The 23,599-nt window shown below is 30.1% G+C and overlaps 1 protein-coding gene across 2 annotated transcripts in view; it reads right to left on the bottom strand.

Annotated features, from left to right (window-relative positions):
• LOC123014960 (transcriptional regulator Myc-like) overlaps nt 1-22,380 on the bottom strand; it is a 31,119-nt gene extending 8,739 nt beyond the window's left edge. The window contains exons 1-2 of one of the 2 annotated variants that reach the window (XM_044414312.1): nt 22,144-22,380; nt 18,180-18,973 (exon numbers count right to left, since the gene is read on the bottom strand). In XM_044414312.1, coding sequence (XP_044270247.1) covers nt 18,180-18,882 — 703 coding nt within the window. In that variant the 5' untranslated portion in view covers nt 18,883-18,973; nt 22,144-22,380. The remainder of the gene's footprint in view (nt 1-18,179; nt 18,974-22,143) is intronic. The other variant, XM_044414313.1, reaches the window with a different exon arrangement.
• Nucleotides 22,381-23,599: the final 1,219 nt, after the last annotated feature.

The following is a 23,599-nucleotide window of genomic DNA, read 5'->3' as shown; positions in this document are numbered from 1 at the left end:
TTGATTTTTCAGTTCGTTTTAGCGAAATCTTGCAAAAAACCTGAAATTGTAGCACAAAAACGTGCTTAATATTCTCCGCTTATTTTTCTTTTTTTTTGCTCAAAAATCAGTTAAATCGAGTGAAACAAATAAAAAAATAATATCAATATCAATTATTGTTTTTGTGATTTTTAAGCGTTTGGACAAAATTTTTWAAAATAAATGAAAAATGATATCAATTTCGATTTAATTCAAGAAAATTTTTAAAATTTTCGTTATTTTTATCACAAAAACACTTGAAAAGGGCAAAAATAACGCCGTTTTGGGTCGAATTTGTTGAATTTTTAGATTGGATTAACGAAATTTTGTGTTTCTAGCTGAAACAGTATTCGAAAAAGGCAAAAATAAATCTTGTTAAAAGCAAATAGAACTATTTTTAGCCAATTTGACAGACTTTTTTGAAAAAAATCGACGAAACAATCAATTTTCAGCTCAAAAAATAATTTTTTCATTACCAAAAAATTACCAGATATTAGAATTTTTTTTCACCAGACTAACACGAATATCACCAGATCTAGTGAAATTAAACTCTTGAAAAAAAGCAAAACATTTCGGGTTAATTCTGTGATTTTTCGACTTGTTTCCAACAAAATTTTAGTACAAAAAAGTGCTTAAAAGCATTTTCGGTCAAATTTTGTAGTTTCTCAGCTTATTTTGTCTTAATTTTGCTCAAAAATTGAGTGAAATAAACAAAATAAGATCAATATCAATCCTTTTTGTGATTTTTTGTGCGTGTTTGCAAAATAAATGAAGCAAAACAAGCTTTAAAAAAATGATATCAATTTCGATTTAATTTTATAATTTTTTAATCTCTCAAAAACATTCTTAAACACTCGGAAAAGACAAAAAAACGCCGTTTTTGGGCTATTTAGTTGAATTTGTGGCTAGTTTTTAACACAATTTTGCAAAATAATTGCTTTTCTATCTGAAAAACGTGCTAAAACTGCAAAATTAATGTAATTTTCGACTTAATATGTTGATTTTTCAGTTCGTTTTAGCGAAATCTTGCAAAAAACCTGAAATTGTAGCACAAAAACGTGCTTAACATTCTCGGGTTATTTTTCTTTTTTTTTTTTGCTGAAAAAGTTTCGAAAAAGACAAAAATAACTCTTGTTAAAAGCAAACTATTTCAAAAAACTTTTTTGAAAAAAATTGACGAAATAATCAATTTTCTGCTCGAAAAACAATTTTCACATTTCCAAAAAATTACCAGATTTTAGATTAGATTTTTTTCACCAGATTTGGTGAAATTTCACCACACCTGGTAACACCGAAACAGATTTTGACAAGTGCCACCTAATCTAGCGGGCCGGCGACCCCTCCTGGGGGCTGCCACCTTATGCGTCGTCTCGCCGCCGAGGTCATTTGCCGCGTCGATAAATTTAGACATGGGGGCTTTTACGACTGCGGTCCACAGCGATGCGTAAGCCGACGCCCACGCAACGATCGGTATGTGGGGGTTTTCCCGCCGCCACCGCCGCCGCCYCCGCCGACAAGGGGAATTTGGCGGTGTCTCAAGGTCGGCGGCGCGACGCAATTCTCGTCTAACCTATTGCGTAATGAAATTTAAAAAAAGATACGACGCAATGTTACGTTTTACCTTTTCGAAATGTTAATTGATAATAATTAGAATAAATTTGGGTTTTTATTGGTGAATATTGATAAGGTCGGTGGCGGGAATGAATAACGAAACGGAATTAATAAATTAGAAGAAAATGGAATTTTAAATTTAAATTGTTGGGTGTTTCAGGGCTCGCGTTTCGAATAAAAATCGACTTTGATGAAGTTCATAAAAAAAACGATTTAATATTTTCGAAAATTAAGAGGAACACGACTAATAAATACTTATACTCCAAAACGGAATTTTCTATATTACAGAAAACTTTTCAACTAATTAAAACATTTTTCTTCTATTTTCTCCTCAAATATTTTCAAATAAATAAGAAAACATTTGCAAATTAATAAAAAAAAAATCTAATTCAGGGTTAAAAAAACTTTAATCACCCACAAATATATATTTTCATGTTTTAACAAGAATCAAACCATCCGAAATTTCGAGATTGTTAAATGAAAAAATCAAAATTTCATTAAAAAAACTAGAAAAACGAGGATTTTGAAAAACAAAACAAAAATCGTTATACTTCAACAACATATTTTAAATTTTCGAAAATTTCAAGAAATCGGAAACAGAAAAAATGACAATTTTAAGAAAAAGAAAAAAAGCCTTAAATTACATATTTCAAAATTTAAACTTGAAAAACAAAAATTGTCTCGAGAATGATTAAAAAATAAAAACGGAGAAATATTTTCAGATTTGAATTAAGAAACTTCAAAAGTTATATTATATTCAGTTTTTGTAAATATGAAAATTTTGAAAGAATAAAAAATAAATCATAGCAAGCGAAATGTAGACATACAAAAACAGAAAAAGAAACCACAAAAAAAGACAAAAAATACTTCCAAATATAAAAATAAAACTCATTTAAATTAATTGTCAAAACCAACGAATATTTTGAAAACAAAAACAAAAAAATCGTTTCTTTTTTCAAAATACGTATTTTTTCGCTTAAAACTTAAAATTTCAGGAAATCATATCTAGGAAAACAAAAATGCAACCCTCAACTTTTTGAGAAAAAATAAAAATAGCTTTTTAAAAAAAAAAGGTTGAACATAAAAAATAATAAATTTTAGTTCGCAAAAAGACCATTGAGAAAATACTGTTTTATTACTTAGAACACGAGTTCGTGACAATGTGAATAAATCACGAAACGTATTTTAAACGAAAAACATTAAAACGAAATTAGATTACTAGTTCCAAGAACTATAAATTTGGTGAATTACAATTACAAAAATGGTCATTTTTCCGAAAAAGTAATTTTTCATAACTCATAAAAATACTAAATATCACTTTATCACCAAATCCTTTGAACTTTTTACTTTTTATCATCCGACCTCTAAAAATATCAAAAATTTTACAAACACGCAAAATCTTTTTTTAAACATCCAAATGTCAATGCCACGGTTGCGGACTTGCCGATTTCTCACACCCAGCCAACTCTGATCTTCAAAGGAAGTCCTTTTCCGTTAGACGGAAGAAAAAAAAATCGAAAGGGTTCCCATCGGACGCGCGTGCGTTAAATTTCGCAACGCGACGGCGACAGGAAGCCGAACACGTGTAATAGACGTCGGCGACCTTGACATAATGAATGAAAAAAAAATGCGCGGGACATCTAGTAGTCTGGCATGCGTGCACGCAGAATTTATTATCACAGCAGGCCGTTTCTCACCCGTCAGGGTCACTAGGAGATTAACCCACCCACGCGGACACGCTGCACTGACACATTTTTTGGCAACGCAAAATTACAATCTTAACCCTTTTTCGGCCCGAGACGAGTCGCACATGCTCGCTAATTCGTCCAGTTGCTATGGAAATGTACGGAAGTTTAAAACGTAACCATGGTAATAAAATTACTATGACATTGTTGTCATAGTAATAGAAATTTGGGGCCGGTGCGTGCCAGTGGCGGGTGTGAAAATTTTTTTTTATCGTTTAATATTTACAATAAAAAGTCGTGTTTTAGTTATCATTCACACTTGATTTCACGTCCTTGAAGATTGGGTGATCATGAAACATGAATGTAATTTTCCGAAAAGGTTAATAAACCTTGCAAATGTGTTAAATAATTCATGGACACTTGTTTAATTTTTTTTTTCTTTAATTTATTTAAAATAATTTTATCAGGGCCGTTCTCATGGCTTAGTTTGAGATAAGATAAGACGTTAAGAAATATTGGGCATTATCTAACGCCGGTGGTAAATAGCGGAAATCCATTTGTCGAAAAACAGGAACTGGAATTGTTGAGGTCAAAAAAGGGGGCTGAAGCAGAAATTTTTAATAGTTTTAGTGTTTTGAACACCTGTGGAGGGCAAGAAGAAGGAGAAAAAAGGACGAGTGTGCTTCCTTGCGAAAGGGCAATGCCACGAGGAATTTTCCCATGCTAACCCTTCAAACCCATGAATGGGCACAAAACGAAACGGAAGTGTAACGAATATCCATGGGATCGGTTTACCACTAGCTCGAAATTAATAGAAAATGTGCAACATGTAAAGCCGGTTTAGGTTACGCGAGGAAAGCGCTTTGATTTGACGAAAATAAAACAAATTTTCCGAGAGGGGAAAGAACTCTCAAGGTTTGGAAAATTGACCTCGAAAACAAATATTTACACAAGTTTGTGGGAAATGACAGATTAAAAAAATTGCAAATAATGTAAAAAACGCAAACCACAAGCCGGTGATTGATGATAATACGATGAGTCTATTTACAATCTTCCACGAAAAAATGATAAATATTATCAATTTGCGAATTCACAATTGGGTCAAATTAAAAATGAAATTTTCGAATTTTAAGATTCTGAATTTGGAAACTACATTTTTTAAGTTTTAATCGAGAATTCGGTTTGAAGTTTGAGATATGAACACGAATTTCTGTGATATGGAATTCAAAATTTCGAACTCAAAACTAGACTTACATCAAAAAATTTCTAAATTCCTAAACCAGAATATGACTTTTTAGTCCGAATTTTACAATTTGGAAATGTGAAATTTCCAAGTTTTAAATCAAAAATTTCGTTTTTCTATAATCTAGAAATTTTAAGTAATTTCAAGTTATAAACATAAAAATTACAAACTCAGAGTTTAGATTCTTCTGCATTTTGAATTGGAAATTCTAAATTTTGCCTTTTGAATTCATAATTTCTGAAAATTGTTGTTCTAATTTAAAATTTTGAGTTCAAACTCGGAATTCCGATTTTTTAGTTAGAAATTTTGACTTTATAACTCTGAATTTCGATTCTTGAATTCAAAATTCTGAAAATTTTCAAGTTTAAAACCCTTTTTGCAATTCCGACTGTTGGAACTTTCTTAACCCGAATTTTGAATTTCGATTTGCATCCAGAATTTTGACTTTCTGAATAGTGGAATTTTCGAATTTTCAGATTTTAATCGAAATATTTTTTGTTCTGTATTTTAAACTGACGAATTTTTTCGAAAATTATGAATTTTAAGGATTTTCTCACTTGTAACCTGGAGATTGGAATTTTTACTTTTTGAAACTAATATAAGAAAAATCGACTTGAATTCTAAAAATGGAACTTAAAAATTTCGAATTTCTAAAAATTCTGATTAATATTTAAAATTCTGATGTCTAAACCCGGAAGTTTGAAATTTTTGTTTTTAAACTCAAATTTAGATTCGTGCATTTTGAATTTAAAATTCTGAACTACTAATAATCTGATTTTAGAGATTTTAGAGATTTTTAGATTTTAGAGTTTTTTGGAATTTTGAATTGACTTGATTTATAATCGCAATCAGTTCAAAAAAATAACTTTAAAAAACCGAAAATGAGATTTTTACACCGTTCAAATTTTATTTTACATGTGTTTCTTATCGGTTGCCTCTATTAAAAAAGTGCAATTGAAAAAAAAGCAAAAGAAAAAATATAAAAAAATTCTACAATGACAGGATGAAATCTTGTCTTATTCTGGAATATTTTTACAAATTTATATTTTTTCACACTTGGGAATGTTAATAATTTTGAAAATGGAACTTCAAAATGTCAAATTTCCAAGTTTTAAACCAGGAATTTCTCCAGAACTCCAATCTGGGAATTTTAAGTAATTTTGATTTATAAACATAAAAATTTCAAACTCGGGGTTTAGATTCTTGTGCATTTTGAATTGGAAATTCTAAATTTTTAAATTCACAAGTCTAAACCCCCTAAATTCTGTCGCAAAACTCAACAAATATTCCCAAAATTTTGAATTCTCTAGTTTCCAATCCGAAACGAAACGAAAAATAAACGAGTTTAGACTTACTTTTTAAACCGAAATTCTAATTTAAACCGAAATTTCAAAGCTTGAAAAGCGAAATTTTCAGATTTTTATTAAAATATGTTTGGTGACCCTGAAACGGTCGAAAACCGTGTGTAGATGAGGCGAATCAAAGGTAATAATAATTTTTATCGAATCATAAAAATGAAGTAATTTGGTAGCGTAATCGCTCCTAGGTAAATACTAACTTAATGACCGTAATAAATTAGTTTCGATAAGTGTCGGCTTTTATCACTAGCAACAAAATTGCAGATTATCACTTTTAACCCAATTCGATTAATCGTTTCTCCCACGTGTATTACACATTTTTTTCTCTCTCTCTTCTTCTCAAAATTAAAATCACAAATATCGACCTATTCTTTCCTTGGCCTTTCGATTTTGCATACATGCCACTATGTTATCAAATTGCGTCGTGATAAGAGCAATGTTCGCGATTTCGGGTGTCCTTCTCGAATGTCGATGACCACCGACGTAATTCGAAGGTCGAATCGCGAAAGAAAATCATTCATGATGAGCTAGACGGCGGGCAAATTTACAAATAGGGTAAGGTCGGGACAGTTGGACCACATACAGGGTAGTTGCGTTTAAATGGTAAAATTATATAGACATTGATAGATACTAATCTAGTGCATCACCTAAAATTATTTTCAAGTATACAGCATGTCCCCAAAATAAGTTACAATACAAACTTGTTTTTTTTTAATAAAACACTATGTTTTTTTGCATTTTTGGATGTAGCCTTTTAAAACAATGTTTTTACGCTAAACTTTTATTACTCGATTTCGCTTAGTTTTAGAAATAAGATGGTTTTTTTTCGAAAACATGCACTTTTAAAAAAATTATTATACAAAAACTAAGACAGCTAAAACTATTGTTATATTTTAAGTTATTGAACTTTTAACAAACGCTTTAATTTTTTTATCTTTGCAAATGTAACACACTAAAAAAATGTTACAACCTTTTATAGTTTGTACCTTCCTCTTTGCGATAGTAAAAAAAATATTTTTAGATGTCTTAGTTTTTGTGTAATAAATTTTTAAAAAGTGCACGTTTTCGTCAAAAAAACCGTCTTATTTTTAAAACTAAACAAAATCAAAAGTTTAGCTTAAAAATATTGTCTTAAAAATTAAAATCCAAAAACGCTAAAAACATGGTGTTTCATTTAAAAAAACACAAGTTTGTATTGTAACTTATTTTTGGGACATGTTGTATAGTTGAAAATAATTTTAGGCGATAGACTAGATTAGTTTCTATCAATGTCCTATATAATTTTTTTTAATTTCACCATTTAAAGGTCACCAATGGACTTTTTCAACAAACTGGAACACCCTGTTTGTTGTTCAAAAAACTAAAACAATAAAAATTAAAAAAATTGTAATTACAAATTGTTTGCAGTTTCTTCTCTTGTTTTTTTCTATTCTCTTCACTTTTCCACTTTCTGCCGAATTATTAAAATTTTCTTTACCTTTTTAAACCAATACAATAATTAATTACTTTGCTTCCAGTTGATTCTACTTTTTTTATTCTTTTTTTCTCTTTAACTTACTTTTGTTCTCTGATTTTTTACTATTACTACAAAAAAAACGATTTTTTTAATATCTCAGGTTTTTTGTTTATAGTTTTTTCTTTTCTCTCTTTTCTTATATTTTTTGTTTCATTCCAGGTAATTGATGTTTTTATGTTATTTTACTATGAGAAATATATCATTATTTTGAACTACTACTTTTTTACTGTGCAAAATATTATATTATACTGATTACTTTTAATTGTTTGTCTTGCAAAAATTTCTGAACAAATATTATTGTGCTTTCTTTAATATAAATTAACAATGTGAAAAAATTACACAATGTCTCACAGAACAACATTCACTTTTCATCGTTCTTAAAAAACTATTTTAAAAAATTCAGGGAAATGGAGAACAAATATGTTGTTCAAAAGGAACAATAAAAATTAAAAAATGTGTCTTTTTATATAAAATACTTTTGTGCAGTTTCATCTCTTGTCTTTGTTCTATTCTCCTAACTTTTATACTTTCTGCCGTATTATTGAAATTTTCTTTACTTTTTTAAAATAATACAATAACTAATCTGTTTGTTTGCAGTTAATACTGTTTGTTTATCTTTTCTCCTTTTTTTCTCTTCAATTTACTTTTGTAAAAAATGTTACAACCTTGTATCTTGTACTTTTTTCTTTGCGGTAGTAAAAAAAATATTTCTTAGTCTTAGTTTTTGTGTAATAAATTTTTAAAAAGTGCACAAAAACCGCCTTATTTTTAAAACTGAGCAAAATCGACCAATAAAAGTTTGGCTTAAAAAAATCGTCACAAAAATCTACATCCAAAAACGCCAAGAAACATATGGTGTTTCATTTAAAAAAACACAAGTTTGTATTGTAACTAATTTTTGAGACACGCTGTATAGTTAAAAATAATTTTAGGCGATGGATAGATTAGTATACAGACTGGTCCAAAAGTCTGGAAACGATGTTATTCTGGCGAAACTATCAAATTTTTTGGCAAATAAATTTATAGGTATGCAATGGCTATAAAAATGCTATTCAAAAAAAAATTTGAATAACAATGAATTGTTTATACTTACGAGATAAACATAGTAACTTTTTTTTTATGGAAACCTACCACATTTTTTTTTTTTAGACAACGAGCTTGTTACAAGAATTGTTGCAATGCAAAATTTTGTTTTGTAAACCTCACACTTTTTGATTAAAAAAATGACTTACAAAAATTAAAGAATTTTTTTTGAGTGAACTACCAGTTTTTTTGGAAATAAATTAATTAATGTTCAAAGGTTGTAAAGGAGCCAAAATATTTTTTGTTTTAATTAATTGTTTAAACTTTTGAGATTACCATACTAATAATTTTTTTCTTAAATAAAAACGGTTTTTTGTTTATTGTTTTACAAAGATATGTTTATGCATTTTATAAATGTACAAAAATATATGTAAAATATATATCAATGTCCCATATATTTTTCTTTTAATTTTACCATTTAAAGGTCACTAATGGGCTTTTTCAACTCGCTGGGACAGCCTGTATTTCCAAGCGCTCCACCTCTCCCGGATTTACTCTACTTTTGGGATGAGGAGAAAGGCCACCGCCGACTAGACTTTGTCTGCAACAGCTGCCGGGAGGGAACAGACAGGTCGCGACTTGTTCGGTGGGTCGTGGCATTTGCGCAACATTCTCACACACAAGAATACTTCTTATTAATATTTTGCTTGTTTACGATGGACGCGACCGTAAACAAATTTCAGAGGGTCGCGTTTTCAGACGATTTTTTGCCCAACTTTGGGTTTTTATTGGTCAAAACCCGGATACCATAACTGGTATGGGTTCTAGGAAGGAATTTTAAAACCTCAACTTTAGTAAAGTGCATTGATTAAGCGTGGAGCAGGGTCAATATTGATGACTTGGTAACCTCTGCACTTTAAATTTTCCGTGGTGGTGAGAAAAAAATAATAATGAATTTGAATTCGAATTTCCTGGTTTATAAGTTCAAAATTCGTAGTTTGAAAAAGTGAAATTTGAGATTAAAAGTCCAGATTTACTGAAATTAAAAAATACAGCTCTGAATTCAAGTTTCAGTGAATTTTTTTTTCAGTCAAAAATTCGGTAGGTACAAAAGTTTTAAATTCCAAAGTCAGAATTTTGGATGGAGTCTATATTTTGAATTGAAGTCAAAAAATAGGAAGCACAATTCTGGGGTTCAGAAATCAAAGATTCACATTTAATCTTTTTTCTCTTTAAATAAATTTTGGAAAAAAACTAATAAAAAAACTGAAATTCGGATTTGCATGTTTATAAGTCAGAATTCTTGGGATAGAATTTGAAATTTCTAGTTTAAAAAAGTGAGATTTAAAGTCCGAATTTATGAAAATTTAAAAAATACAGCTCTGAATTCAACGTTTCAGTGGAAATTCAGGACAAAAATTCAGAATTTCCAATTCGAAAGTTAGAATTGTGGATGACGTCAATGTACTGAATTGAAAAGTACAAATTCCAAATTTCAATAAATTTTGAAAAAAAATACACCAAAATACGGTTTTGCATGTCACAATTCCAAGTCAGAATTCTTGGATTAGAATTCAAAATTCCTAGTTTAAAAAAGTGATATTTGAAATTTAAAGTCCGAATTAGTTCAAATTAAAAAAAACAGGTCAGAATTTAAAATTTCCGAGTTTAAAAATCAAAAATTCAACATAAAAATTTAGAATTTTCAATTCAAAAGTCAGATTTTTGGATGGATCTCTGAATTGAAGTCAAAAAAAAAWAATAGGAAGCACAATTCTGGGGTTCAGAAATAAAAAATTCACATTTTCTCTTTAAATAAATTTTGAAAAAAAAAACAAACTGAAATCTGGATACATGTCACAATTCCAGGTTCCTGGTTTCTAAGTTAGAATTCTTGGGATAGAATTCAAAATTCCTAAATTAAAAATGAGATTTGTAATTAAAAGTCCGAATTTATGAAAAATAAAAAATACAGCTCTGAATTCAACGCTTCAGTGAAAATTCAGGACATAAACTTAGAATTTACAATTCAAAAGTCAGAATTTTGGATGGAATCTAGATTTTCAGTTAAAAAGTCAAAATTTCAAATTTAAAAAAAAGAATTCCGGGTATAGAAATAAAAAATTCGGAGCAAAATTTTGATTTTAATTTAAAAGTCAGACTTTTGAATGGAGTCTATATTTTGAGACCAAAAACAATTGGAAGCACAATTCTGGGGTTCAGAAATCAAAAATTCACATTTACTCTCTGTCTTTAAATAAATTTTGAAAAAAAAAAAACTAATAAAAAACTGAACTCCGGATTTGCATGCTAAAATACCAATTTCCTGAATTAGAATAGAATTCAAAATTCCTAGTTAAAAAAACCAAAAAGTCCAAATTTATTAAAATTTAAAAAATGCAGCTCTGAATTTAAAGTTTCAGTGGGAATTCAGGACATAAATTTATAATCAAAGATTCAGGTTTACACCATTTTCTGTTATAACCTTGACAATTCCAATTTCCTAGTTTATAAGAATTAAGTCAGAATTCTTGGGTTAAAATTCAAAATTCCTAGTTTAAAAAAGTGAAATTTGTGGTTAAAAGTCTGAATTTATCAAAATTAAAAAAATACAGCTCTGAATTCAACGTTTCAGTGGAAATTCAGGACATAAATTTAGAGTTTCCAATTCTAAAGTCAGAATTTTGGATGGAGTCAAGTAAAAAATCCAAATTTAAATAAATTTTGAAAAAAAAGTACACAATTCCAATTTTTTTCTTTTGTAAATCAAAATTCTTAATTACAAAAGTGAGATTTGTGATTAAAAGTTCGAATTTATCAGAATTAAAAAAAAAACACAGCTCTGAATTCAGTTTCAAAATTCCAAATTTCCAGTTCAAAAATCAGAATTTTCGACGGAAATTGAACACTCAAAATTCCAAATTTTAAAAGCACAATTCCGGGTTAGAAATGAAAGATTCACGTTTTCACTATTTTTCTCTAAATAAATTTTGAAAAAAAAAATGTACACCAATTAGAAACCTAAATCAGGATTTCCGTATCACAATTCCAATTTCCTGGATTACAAGTCAGAATTTTCAAAGTTCAAATTTATAAAAATTAACAAAAATACAGCTCTAAATTTTACAATTTGAAAATCAGAAATTTTCAAATTTTAAAGTAGGAATTCTGCCTTTTTAGCCGGAATTCCGATTTTTCTCTTTCTGTGAATCTTGAATACATTTTTTTTCTCCAAAAGCTTTTAATGTGAATTTTTTTCAGCCAATCAAAATAGCTTTTTCGTTTTTTTTTTAGCGTTTGGCATGAAAACAACTCGTTAATTTCTGTTTGTAATTACCGTCTCCTGACCCCAAATTCCGAAAATAGGGCACTTCCGCTTTCGCGGCCCTTAAACACGTCTCAGAAATCTAAAAGTTTAATTCACGCAATAAATTAAGAGGAAATATGGAAGGATCTGAACCAAAACCAATAAGTTGGGTGATTTACATTCAAAAATTAACTTAAAAATAGCCAGACGAATATATTAACAATTAAATTTAAGGTCATACAAGACACGTGTGCGTGACATTCTTGAATTGAGGTGAAGAAAATGAAGAAAATTTATTTATGCAGGGAGGGAAAATGGGTGAAGAAACCTGTTATGTCACATTTAACCTACTTGTAGCGATTGTTTTCCAAATGAGCTAACCTTTTACGACCCTCTGTGATAAAAAATACGCTGCTTTATCAATGAAACGTTACAGTGTTGCTAATTTTACACCAACGACACGTGTTGGATTTTATAATACTACAGTGCACAAATTGTGATAACATATCTCGAAAATTCTGATTATTTAACCTTCCTCTCGACAAGGCGCCGAACAAATGTCTCGAGATTTTTGATATCATGGGGGCACAGATGGCGTATTGCGTCATATCTCTCTGTGGGTAGTTAGGGCCCCAAAACCATCATTTTGACGAGGTAATAACAAGAATTAAGTGACCATATGTTCGAAATGAAGAAAGTTTTCTTACAATTAATTCTGCATTGTGCAAAGAAATTTGTACACTACCTACGAGGTGATTTAAATTTACTTTAGCATTATTATGAAAGCGAGATAAGACATAATAAGGCACGTGTGGTCTTGAATTATGTACTACTATTCGGGAGTTTACAAGAGATTAACACCCGAAAACAGGAAAAATATAAACAATGTTTGGGTAATCGATGTTAGTGGTCCACTTAAGAGGAGTTATCGCATGGTAATGGGATTGTTTATTGTTTTACCACACAAACAATAAAATGCACAACTGAAAATCATGAATTCACAGTTCAAAAGCTCTGAATTAAAGTCAAATTTCGTCTAAATTCGTGATTTGTGACGTCCAAACCCGGAATTCTGGTTTTCAAGTTTGGAATTTTAACTTATTCTTATATTCAGAATTTTAAATTAGGATTTTCATAGAAATGAAATTTTCAAGATTTTTAAAATTCTCAAACTTTGGAAAAATATAAGTTTGAAAATTAAGACAAGATTTCATTCTCTCATTTTTATATTTTTGTAGAATTTTTTTATAAAATCAGAACTCTGTGTAAAAATCACATTTTCGGTTTTTTTTTGGACTGAAAAGGGTTGAATTTTCCGATTATAAATCAAGTTTTTTTTGGGAATATTTGTTGAGTTTGGGACAGAATTTAGGGAGTTTAGACTTGGTAATTTTAAAATTTAGAATTTCCAATTCAAAATGCACAAGAATCTAAACTCTGAGTTTGAAATTATTACGTTTATAAATCAAAATTACTTAAAATTCCCAGATTAGAGTTCTGGAGAAATTCCTGATCTAAAACTTGGAAATTTCACATTTTGAAGTTCCATTTTCAAAATTATTAACATTCCCATTTGAAAAAATATAAATTTGTAAAAATATTCCAGAATAAGACAAGATTTCATCCTGTCATTGTAGAATTTTTTTTATATTTTTTCTTTTGCTTTTTTTTAATTGCACTTTTTTAATAAAGAGAACCGATAAGAAATACATGTGAAATAAAATTTGAACGGTGTAAAAATCTCATTAAACTTAGAAATTTCTAGAACGCAAGTCGATTTTTGTAGCTTGAGAGTCTCATATTTTGAATTCAGAAAGCAAATTCCATTTTACGAAGTCCTGTAAAATTCAAATTTTTTTAAGATTGTTAAAAAACTCAAAATTCCCCCATTTTATTTTCAGAAAGTTAAAATACTCGAATTCAAAATTCAGACTTAATTAACGATGTTAATTAATTGGAACTTTGTATATAATTTCGATCTATTAAAGCTCATTTTTTGAACTAAAAAGTGGTGAATTTTCTGATTAAAAATCAAGCTAGGTCAAAGTTACAAAATTCAAATAAAGGAAAAATTTCAGTCTTAAAATTTTGAAAAATCAGAATCAAATTAACAAATCGCAATTTCAAAATTTTCAGGTTATTAGGAGAATTGTTAAAAAAATCCAATTGAAATTTACAAAAGTTTGAATTTTCAAAATTCAGAATTTCCAATTCAAAGCGCAAGAATTTCAATTCTGCGTCAAAATTTCCAACTTTACAATCGGATTTCCGAATTTGGACGTTAGAATTTTAAATTAGAACTAGAATTTTTAGAAACTTGAAATTTTAAAGCTTCATGTTTAGAACTCGAGTCGATTTTTGTAGCATGAGAGCCAATTTTTTTACGAAGTCCCTTTCAATTCAAAACCTCAAAATTCACCCATTAAAATACTCGAATTAAAATTCAAAATTCAGACTTAATTAACGATGGATGTAAAAAAAATATATTTTCGATTTATTAAAGTTCTTTTTTTGAACTAAAAAGCGGTGAATTTTCTGATTAAATATCAAGCTAGATCAAAGTTAAAAAATTTTTGAAAAATCAGAATTAAATTAATAAATCGCAACTTCAAAATTAGAACTTTCGGAAATCTGAAATTTCGAAGTTCCATGTTTAGAATTCCCAAACTTTGAAAAAATATAAATTTGTAAAAATATTTCAATAATTTTATAGAATTGATATTTTCTCATTTTTATTCACGCATTTTTTGATACTAATCGCCAATGAAAATCTATTTTTGTCCCTAAAAGGAAAATCCTTCGTTACGCAACCCACGAGATAGTACCACCCTGACCTTTAATCTCGTTTAATACCAACTCGGGAAGGCCACTTAGTGGAAAAATAACGCTTTTTTGACCCTTGTCTCGCATTCCATCAACCGGAAATACTCCCAACAACATGTAAACAACACACATGTCGCAATTGTGTATCATCGATCAATGAATCAAAACCGTTTTCAGTGATTATCTCTGTATGAACGAGACGTTGTATACGTTGCATAGTAGAGGAGTTCGTTGCATATAGTAAATGCGTGCGCATTTGGCGGGAGAAGAAGGCGCCTAGACGCAACCATTCAACTCGAAACTTTTTATATTCCAATCACGTGGTGTTATTTCCAAGAGACCGGCCGGTTAAATGACTAATATTTGATGACTGGATTCCGGCGTGTTGCATTCCATTGCCTTTCCATTTTGCTGCTTTTGCAATGGAATTCCACTCAACGCATTGAAAATTTACATTTAAAACAGCTTTTCGCGATAAAACTACATACTAGAAATAGAATCGAAACAGGAAAAACACTAAAAATTGTCCATAACGGAATTGTATTATTTTTATCAAACTTGAAAAATTTTCCAATCACTCACAACCTCATTAATATGTCAGAGGTGAACGCATCCAATTCGAGTTAAATTCGGACATTACGAGCGTCAATAGATAAATATTAAAGTATTAATAGCAAAAAAATTGTGAAATCGTGGTGGCCTTGATGCTTTAAAAAAAAGACACTATAGATCGCACGTTATAAATAATTACATCGCACACCACGACCCGATTTAGACCCTAGTACTTTTTATCGGGTCACAGTTGGCCGCGACGAAATTACGGTGTAAAATTACAATAAAGTGGCCTGTYACTTGTGATTAAATTGGCAACACTGGCTTTATGCAAAAACGTCAATTTTTAATATTTCTACTCTGGTTACTACAACGTGCACTAAAACCTCTATGTAACCATAGTTACGTAAAATGCATGTACAGATTGCTATAGAAATGTAGTGAAACGATTATGGTTAGAAAAAAATACGGTTGTCATAGTAATGATAATAAAACACTCAAAAGCAGCGGCGGGTAAACATTTTTAAACTCAAATTAACAATTTAAATATTGGCTGTTTAAAAATATGAAAAAAAGAATTTTTTCTTTAATATTTTCGTCTTTTTAAGGTATTAATTTTAACAAATGTCAATTTAGAAGTGAAACTGAATAAAAATTCTTGACAGAATAGAAACTTTTACGTAATTAAATAAATAAAAGCATCCAGTTGTTACAATAAGACATTTTTTTCAGTAATGCAAACTTATTTTCTCAATCATAAAATGTTTGGAAAAAAAAACAAGTTATATTTTGAAAATTCTTTCTCCTTTGACGAGTTGGCTATGACACAACTGCATGCATGTACAGAGTGGTTATAAATGATTTTCATCTAGCCAGCTTTGGAATTTTTTTGCATGTAACTTTATTTGTGCCGCTCTACTTTTTTGAAAGCTCTAGTTCTGTCATTAGTGTCACTTATTAATTAATAATAAATGGTTGTTAATTAAACTTTTATTGTTTCAACTAATTTCCAATAATAATTGATAATGATGTATACTTTGGAAGAAAACAAGTTTATAATTGAAGTCTATTTTCGAAGAGGACGCTTATTAAACGGCGATTTTTTAATTTTGAGTTAAAACAAGTAGGTACCCCTATTTTCATAAAGCGGCATTTTTTTATTTTACATGGAAAATTCACAGCTGGCTAGATGAAAATCATTTATAACCACTCTGTAGAAAGGCAGTGGAACAGATATGAAGCCATAGTTACAAAAAAAAATATATAAAAATTAAGTTATCAATGAAACACTCAAAACCAGTGGCGGGTAAACATTTTTAAACTCAAATTCGAAATTTAAACATTGGCTAATTAAAATATCAAAAATGAAATTTTTTCTTAAATATTTTCCTCTTTTTAATGTATTAATTTCAACAAATGTCAATTTAGAAGTAGCAGTGAAGAAAAATTTTAGAAACATTTTATGTAATTAAATAAATAAAAGCATTGCACTTAWTTTTTAAATCATAAAATGTTTTTAAAGAACTTTGAAAATCCTTTCGCCCAACCTTGACGAGTCGACTATGACATGATTCATGTGGTTACTACAAAATGTACTAAAACCTGTATGTTGCTATAGAAATGTAGTGAAACAAGATTTTATTCAGTCATTGTTATATTTTTGTTTTTTTTTTTATAAAATCAGAACTCGGTGTAAAAATCACAGTTTCGGTTTTTTAAAGTTATTCTTTTGGACTGAAAAGGGTTGAATTTTCCGATTATAAATCAAGTCAATTCAAAAATCCAAAAAAACTCTAAAATCCAACTAAGGAAAAAGTCTTGGTATTTTAAGATATCAGAACAACACATTTTCAGATTATTAGTAATTCAGAATTTTAAATTCAAAATGCACGAATCTAAATTCTGAGTTTAAATACAAAAATTTCAAACTTCCGGGTTTAGACATCAGAATTTTAAATTGGAATTAGAATTTTTAGAAATTTGAAATTTTAAAGTTCAATTTTTAGAATTCAAGTCGATTTTTCTAGTATGAGTCTCAAAAAATCAAAATTCCAATCTCTAGGTTACAAGTGAGAAAATCCTTAGAATTCATAATTTTCAAAAAATATTCGTCAGTCGGAATTTAAAATACAAAAGAAAAAAGATTTTGATTGAAATCTGAAAATACGAAAATTCCGAAAATTCGGGTTAAGAAAGCTTCACAAGTCGGAATTGCAAAAAGGGTTTTAAACTTGGAAATTTTCAGAATTCTGAACGCAATAATCGAAATTTCGAATTTAAAAGTCAAAATTTCAAACTTAAAAACCGGAATTCGGAGTTTGAATGTCAAAATTATAGAATTATCACAAATTTGAAATTTTTAGAACGCAAGTCAATTTTTAGAAAAGAAACTTTGACGTAATGAAATAAATAAAAGCATCCAGTTGTTATGAGATATTTTTTCCGTAATGCAACCTCATAAAATATTTGAAAAAAAACTTGTATTTTGACGAGTCGACTATGACATGATTCAGAGTTACTATAGCTTGTTCCAAATCTGGTGGCGAACTGACGTTGTCAAAAATGACTGAATTTTGACACTAAACATATGTTTACTATTAAAAAAAATATTGTTCATAGGCGTCGTATGAAATAATATTTAAAAACCACTGTTATTTTTTTTWWAAATTATAATAAGTAGGTTCTCATACATAAGATGAAGAATAATGAACAAATTATTAAATTGTTAACACATGAAAAGAATTTTCAAACATAATGATAATCCTAACAATCARTGTCTTCAAAATTTTTAAAGAAAAAAAGTACGCCTATGTATTTTTTTTATCTTAAGCAAGTGAGCGCACTCCAATTGTCTTTTCTGTCACTGTCAGTTCGCCACCAGATATGGAATAAGCTCTACAAAATGAATGAATGTAGTGAAACAAGTATGAAACCATAGTTACAAAATTGTAAAAATTACAGTCGTCATGGTAACACTCAAAACCAGTGGCGGGCAATATTTTTTTATAATAAAGCCACAAAAAATGTCAAAAATGGTACTCACCGGAGTCTGAGGGGGTATCGATGCCCAAACTGGCGGAATGCAGTGGCGCCGTCCCCTTATGATAGCTATGATCAGTGGCGGCGTAGAAAGCCCTCATGTCATTTTCATGTTTTCTCTGTTCTTCATCATCTTCTTCTTCCTCCTCTTCTTCCTCCTCCTCCTCTTCTTCGTCTAACCCATCATCGAAGAATCCCCACGCGTCATCATCTTTGAAATAATCGGACAAATCGGCATCGTCGAGTTCATTTTCGGAAAGTGCCGATACCAAACTTTGCAGAATTTGCGTGGGTTTGGTGTCCTCATCATCGGAAATCGGTGGGGTTTGTATCGAGTAGTGCAATGAGGGCATCATCGGCACAACCGTATTCGGATCGACACTCAACTTGAGGTCAGGCTTGAGGAGACTCTGCTGGGGCCCTAGCACCTGCACGACAGGTGTTTTGACATCGCCAGGTGTCGTCTTACTATTACAGCTTCGATTTCCATGGGCGCCTTTGCAGTGGCCATTCCACATGCAGTCGTATTTGACTTGACAGTTTTTCTCGTCGCAGAGGAAGGAGGAGGAGGAGGAGGAGTCGAATGACGATGGTAATGATTGCAGTTGCATTTCTTCGATTTGGAACTGCTTCCAGATGTCGTCCGACAGGAGATAGTCGTCGGTTAACGTCGCGGCGTCGTCAAACTCGATTTTAAATTCAGCCATGGATTCGTCAATTTGGTTCTAATTTAAGTCACTATCACTAATATCACAATTTTGCCCTGACTTGAGGCTCCCGCCGAGACAGCGGCAGCTGCTGGAAATAAAGAAGAAAACATTAGGAAGAGTGCAGCTGCTTTTCTATTACTCATGAATTACCACCGAATCAAAGATGGGGCAAGATCTGGGGGGTTTTATGGTAATGGGCTGCACCCCAGCTTTGATTCGTACGGGACATTTCCCAGACAAGCCCACAGAGTTTGGAAATTTTTTCTAATTTTTTTATTTTCAAAAAAAAAAGGTCAAACACATGGTTTTTAATTTTTTTTTCAACTTTGATACCAAGAAAACTAATACCGTCCAAATTATGAAGAAAAAAATTTGGGTTTCTATTTAAAATTTGAAAGTTGAATAAAACCCAAAATATACTTTGACATTTAAAAAAATTCTAAAGTTGTCAGCTTATACTATACGAAAAACGGTTTAATATATTTTTTTAATTTTTGAAATCGGGCCATAAATAAAAATTCTACAGTGCCTGCCGTGTTATAAAAATCACCTTGTATATAAAAACGTCTCTTGAAAATATTATGCTTTTCACCACCTTTAAAGAAATCACGATGTCAAAAAATGAAATGTGTTGTATATATACAGGGTGAATAAAAAAGTTTGGAACCAAAACTAAAGAAACTAATTGATGTATCATAAAGTATAGTATATATCATGAAAATTGGACGTTTTATCAAGAATATTTTTTTTTTGAAATGTTCTTTTGTTTTTGATTTTTGCAATTTTTTATTTTCTTTAAATGGCAACCCACTACAAAAACATTTTTTTCACAAAGGCTATTATCTAGGGATTACAGCTATCTACTTTAAATTCAATTTTGATCAAAAAAATGTATCACACAAAAAAATCACTTCGTTCAAAAATAAAACAAAATGTCATTCCCAAAAAACGATCACTTTTTTTATCACTTCAATTTCTATTAATTATTATTTTTTTCATTTGGGTCCATACTTTTTATTCACCCTGTATAACATGTTTTTTTTCATTGGCATATTTTTTAAAAATTCATTTTTTTCTTGACGTCAAAAATAACACAAAAATTTTAGTCTTTCGGAGACCCCAAAAATTATCCTTCATCTATTAAGTGTTCAAAGATACATAGAAACTATGTACTCTAGATTTTTATATTTATTTTTTTAATCTTGATACTTTTTATTAAACAATAATTTCTAATAAAAGTGAAACATTTGTACCAAAGAAACTAATACCTTCCAAATTATAAACAAAAAAATGGGTTCCTATTTAAAATTAGAAAGTTGAATATAGCCCAAAATATACTTTGAGATTTTAAAAAATTCCAAACTTGTCAGTTTATACTACATTAAAAACAATTTAATATATTTTTTGAATTTTTTAAATCAGGCCACAAATAAAAATTCTACAGTGCTTGCCATTTTTTAAAATCACCCTGTATATAAAAACATCTTTTGAGAAAATTAAGCTTTTCACTACTTTTAAAGAAATAAGTCTGTAGTATTTCTTAGCAATCACGATGTCAAAAAATGAAATGTCTTATACAGGGCGAATAAAAAAGTTTGGAACCAAAGCTATTCATTTTCTAAAAAAAACTAACTGATGAATCATAAAGTACATATTATAAAAATGGGACGTTTTATCAAGAATATTTTTTTTTGATTTTGATTTTTGTAATTTTTAATTTTCTTGGTAACCCACTACAAAACCATTTTTTTCATAAAGGCTATGATCTAAGGATTACAACTATCTACTTTATATTCAACTTTGATGAAAAAAATTTTCATATAAGTTGTTCACAAAAAAATCACTTCATTCAAAAATAAAGGAAAATTTCATTCTCAAAACACAAATCACATTTAATAATTTTTTTGAAGACCCCAAAAATTATCTTCATCTATTCAGTGTTTTATTTATTTTCGGAATAATTTTGTCATATTTCTTGAATTTTGACAAATCGAAAAACTTTTGTACAGTATTTATTATTTGTTCAGTTTTATTAAAGCACTCAGCTTGGCTTCGTGCATCAATATTAAAACCTCATATTGTAAAATTGTTATTATTGTTATCTTATTATTATAAATAAATTACTTGTCTATATATATTAAAAATAGAAAGCTAATTGTTCAGAACTACATATTTAGTGTTTTTATTATCTCTAATGTTTGTGTTTTTGCATTAAACATGGGCGCTGGTAGAAACTTTTCCCAGAGGGGGGCAACATAAGAAAATTGCAATTTGAACAATTTCTGGGTTGTATACAAATTTTTTTCTAATTTTGTTAAATTGTTGTCTCTCTSTTGTATATTGGGCTTTTAACAATTTTTACTTATATAAAAAAAATCTTGTGTTCTCCAAGCTGTATCATCATCCTCTTACGAAGAAATTATCATGAGTCACGCAATCAATGGAAGGCGGGAAAATCTGTGCAATGTTAAATGTACTCAAGAAATTAGAATCGTGATTATYTATGAATAAAAAAATTCATATTAATGTGATAAAACCAAGGCCGTCTTACTACTAACAATTTTTCATCAAATTTCATTATTTATCCAACACAATAAGTTTATTTAAATAAAAAYTACACTCRGGCGCCGACCATAATCTATGAACACGTGCAACAAATTCCAAGAAAWATGGAATTACAAAACTTSAGATAAAAGGGTTGAAAATCAACCACTAACAAGCAAAAAAATTATTTATCACATTGGCTTGGCAGACACGTGTCCTTGAAAGGATATTTCCCCTGAAAAATCTAGTAACCGAATTCGCTTGCACGTGTTTATTTTGGGGCGTTTTTGTCACTTTTCCAGTGCATCCAATCGTTAATTTTTTCTAGGAAAAAATCACCAAGGTCGTAAAAACAACTTTTTCAATCGGGCGGTGAATGTGAAACATATTGTAAACGTGTCTACTTCCGATGAAAGTTGCACCTACACAAGTAATTGCTTTTTACTCTACCATATGTGAAATTTCGAAGTTTCGTCGACATTACGCCCATCTTCAGACACAATAATGTAGATCTAGTTAGTAAATGTCTAAGACCGGGTCGATGGCGGCAACGTTGTGTAATGATTGAAATTGTCGGAATTCGGAATTTATGACCGAATTTGTTTAAAAAATTGATTTATTTAAGTGTGGCGTTGAATAAACTTGTTGCACAATTTGGCGGCGTCGCCGCATCGCATTATTAGAATCAAGTGACAAAATGTCAAAATGACTTACCTTAAAGCTACGAGGTATTCAATAAAGCACTTCTCGTACAGTTTTTACAGTTTTTTTCGGACACACGGTGTATGTAACACAAAAGCGATCGACGAAAATATGAAACACACGTTATTATTAACAAAACCACTCTCCTTAATCTCTATGAGCAACTTTGTATACATGCTTATGAAAAATATCTCTTGGAGAGACCTGAACGCCTGAGAGCTAGAACGGCCCAACAAATACTGAAGAAATGAGCACATTGCACGCCCCGGCATCGAGCCGGCTTTGGATGATGGGCGGTWGACGAGGTTAGGAGACCCCCCGCGCCGCCCAAGACCAGGGCGTTTTCGCCCAAAACACGACTATTAACCCCACTTTCAACACCCTCAACTGTCTTTCGCACAATACAAGAACGGTTACACCGATTTTGACAACACAAACCGGCTGTCGATGCGTACTTTCAGTGAAATTTGACGATAATTCGCGTACTACTTTTCGCAGCGGAGCGGTATGACGCCATTCAGGGGTGTACAAATCACAGCGATCAAGGATGCGCAAACTTGGATGCGGATGTTTGCGCGCGCCAGGGGCGGATTCACGGCTTTGGGCCCCATCACACAAAAAAATTTTTAGAAAAAAATCACCCGCCACTGCAATTTTTAATTGTTACTATGACATTTTTCGAGTGTTAGCATAGTTACATGCGTGTTTCCATAGCAACGATACAGACCGGGACACATGTGCGACTCGTTTAGGATGAAAAAATGAGTTGTTTATAATTTATTTCAGAATTTATCAATTATTGTCACTGAAATGTGCTTCGGAAAAGTTTCAGCTTTKTAATTCTCAGAAATACTGAAACATAATAGGTATTTTATCCCTATGGCACCTGAGGTTCCAGACAAGTTTCTAATTTCTTTATAATTTGAATTACAGTCACATTTTAGCCCTCTTGAAATAATAATTATATTACAACAATAGCTTCGATGAGTGCAATTGGTAATAAATATTGTTGCTATCACTTCATGAATATTTTTCTCTTAATAATTTCCTATTGCACAACATTACTCATTGTTACTGATAATTAAAATAAAAAGAGTCATTGTGCACGAATCACAAAATACAGGGTGCGCCAAAACTCGCGTCCCAGAGAAAAATTTCAAGTAAGATAAAATACCAGGAACAAGGAAGAAATGTTTAAAAAATTCTCTGTCAAAAAATTTTGACATTTCGTTTTTGACATTTGACATTTCTCTATTTTTATTTTTTAACTCTTTTTTAAGACTTCAATTTCTGGTTTTCAATTTCTGGTTTCCTGTAATTTTCCCAAATTTTCGTTTTAAGTTTATAGTATGAAATAAGTAACGGTTTTTTTTTTGTTCTCAAAATTCTGGTTAATTTTGACTTGAATTAACCCAATGACCTTTTTATTTTTATTTATTTGAAAATTTTTTTATTGGAAATTTTTTTC

Source organism: Tribolium madens, unplaced genomic scaffold (genome assembly GCF_015345945.1).
Source record: "Tribolium madens isolate multiple individuals breed KSU strain unplaced genomic scaffold, Tmad_KSU_1.1 Scaffold_97;HRSCAF=244;Tcas5.2_LG3a, whole genome shotgun sequence".
Taxonomy (NCBI): Eukaryota; Metazoa; Arthropoda; class Insecta; order Coleoptera; family Tenebrionidae; genus Tribolium; species Tribolium madens.
The sequence above is the reverse complement of the archived record's forward strand: the minus strand, read 5'-3'. Positions and strand labels throughout refer to the sequence as shown.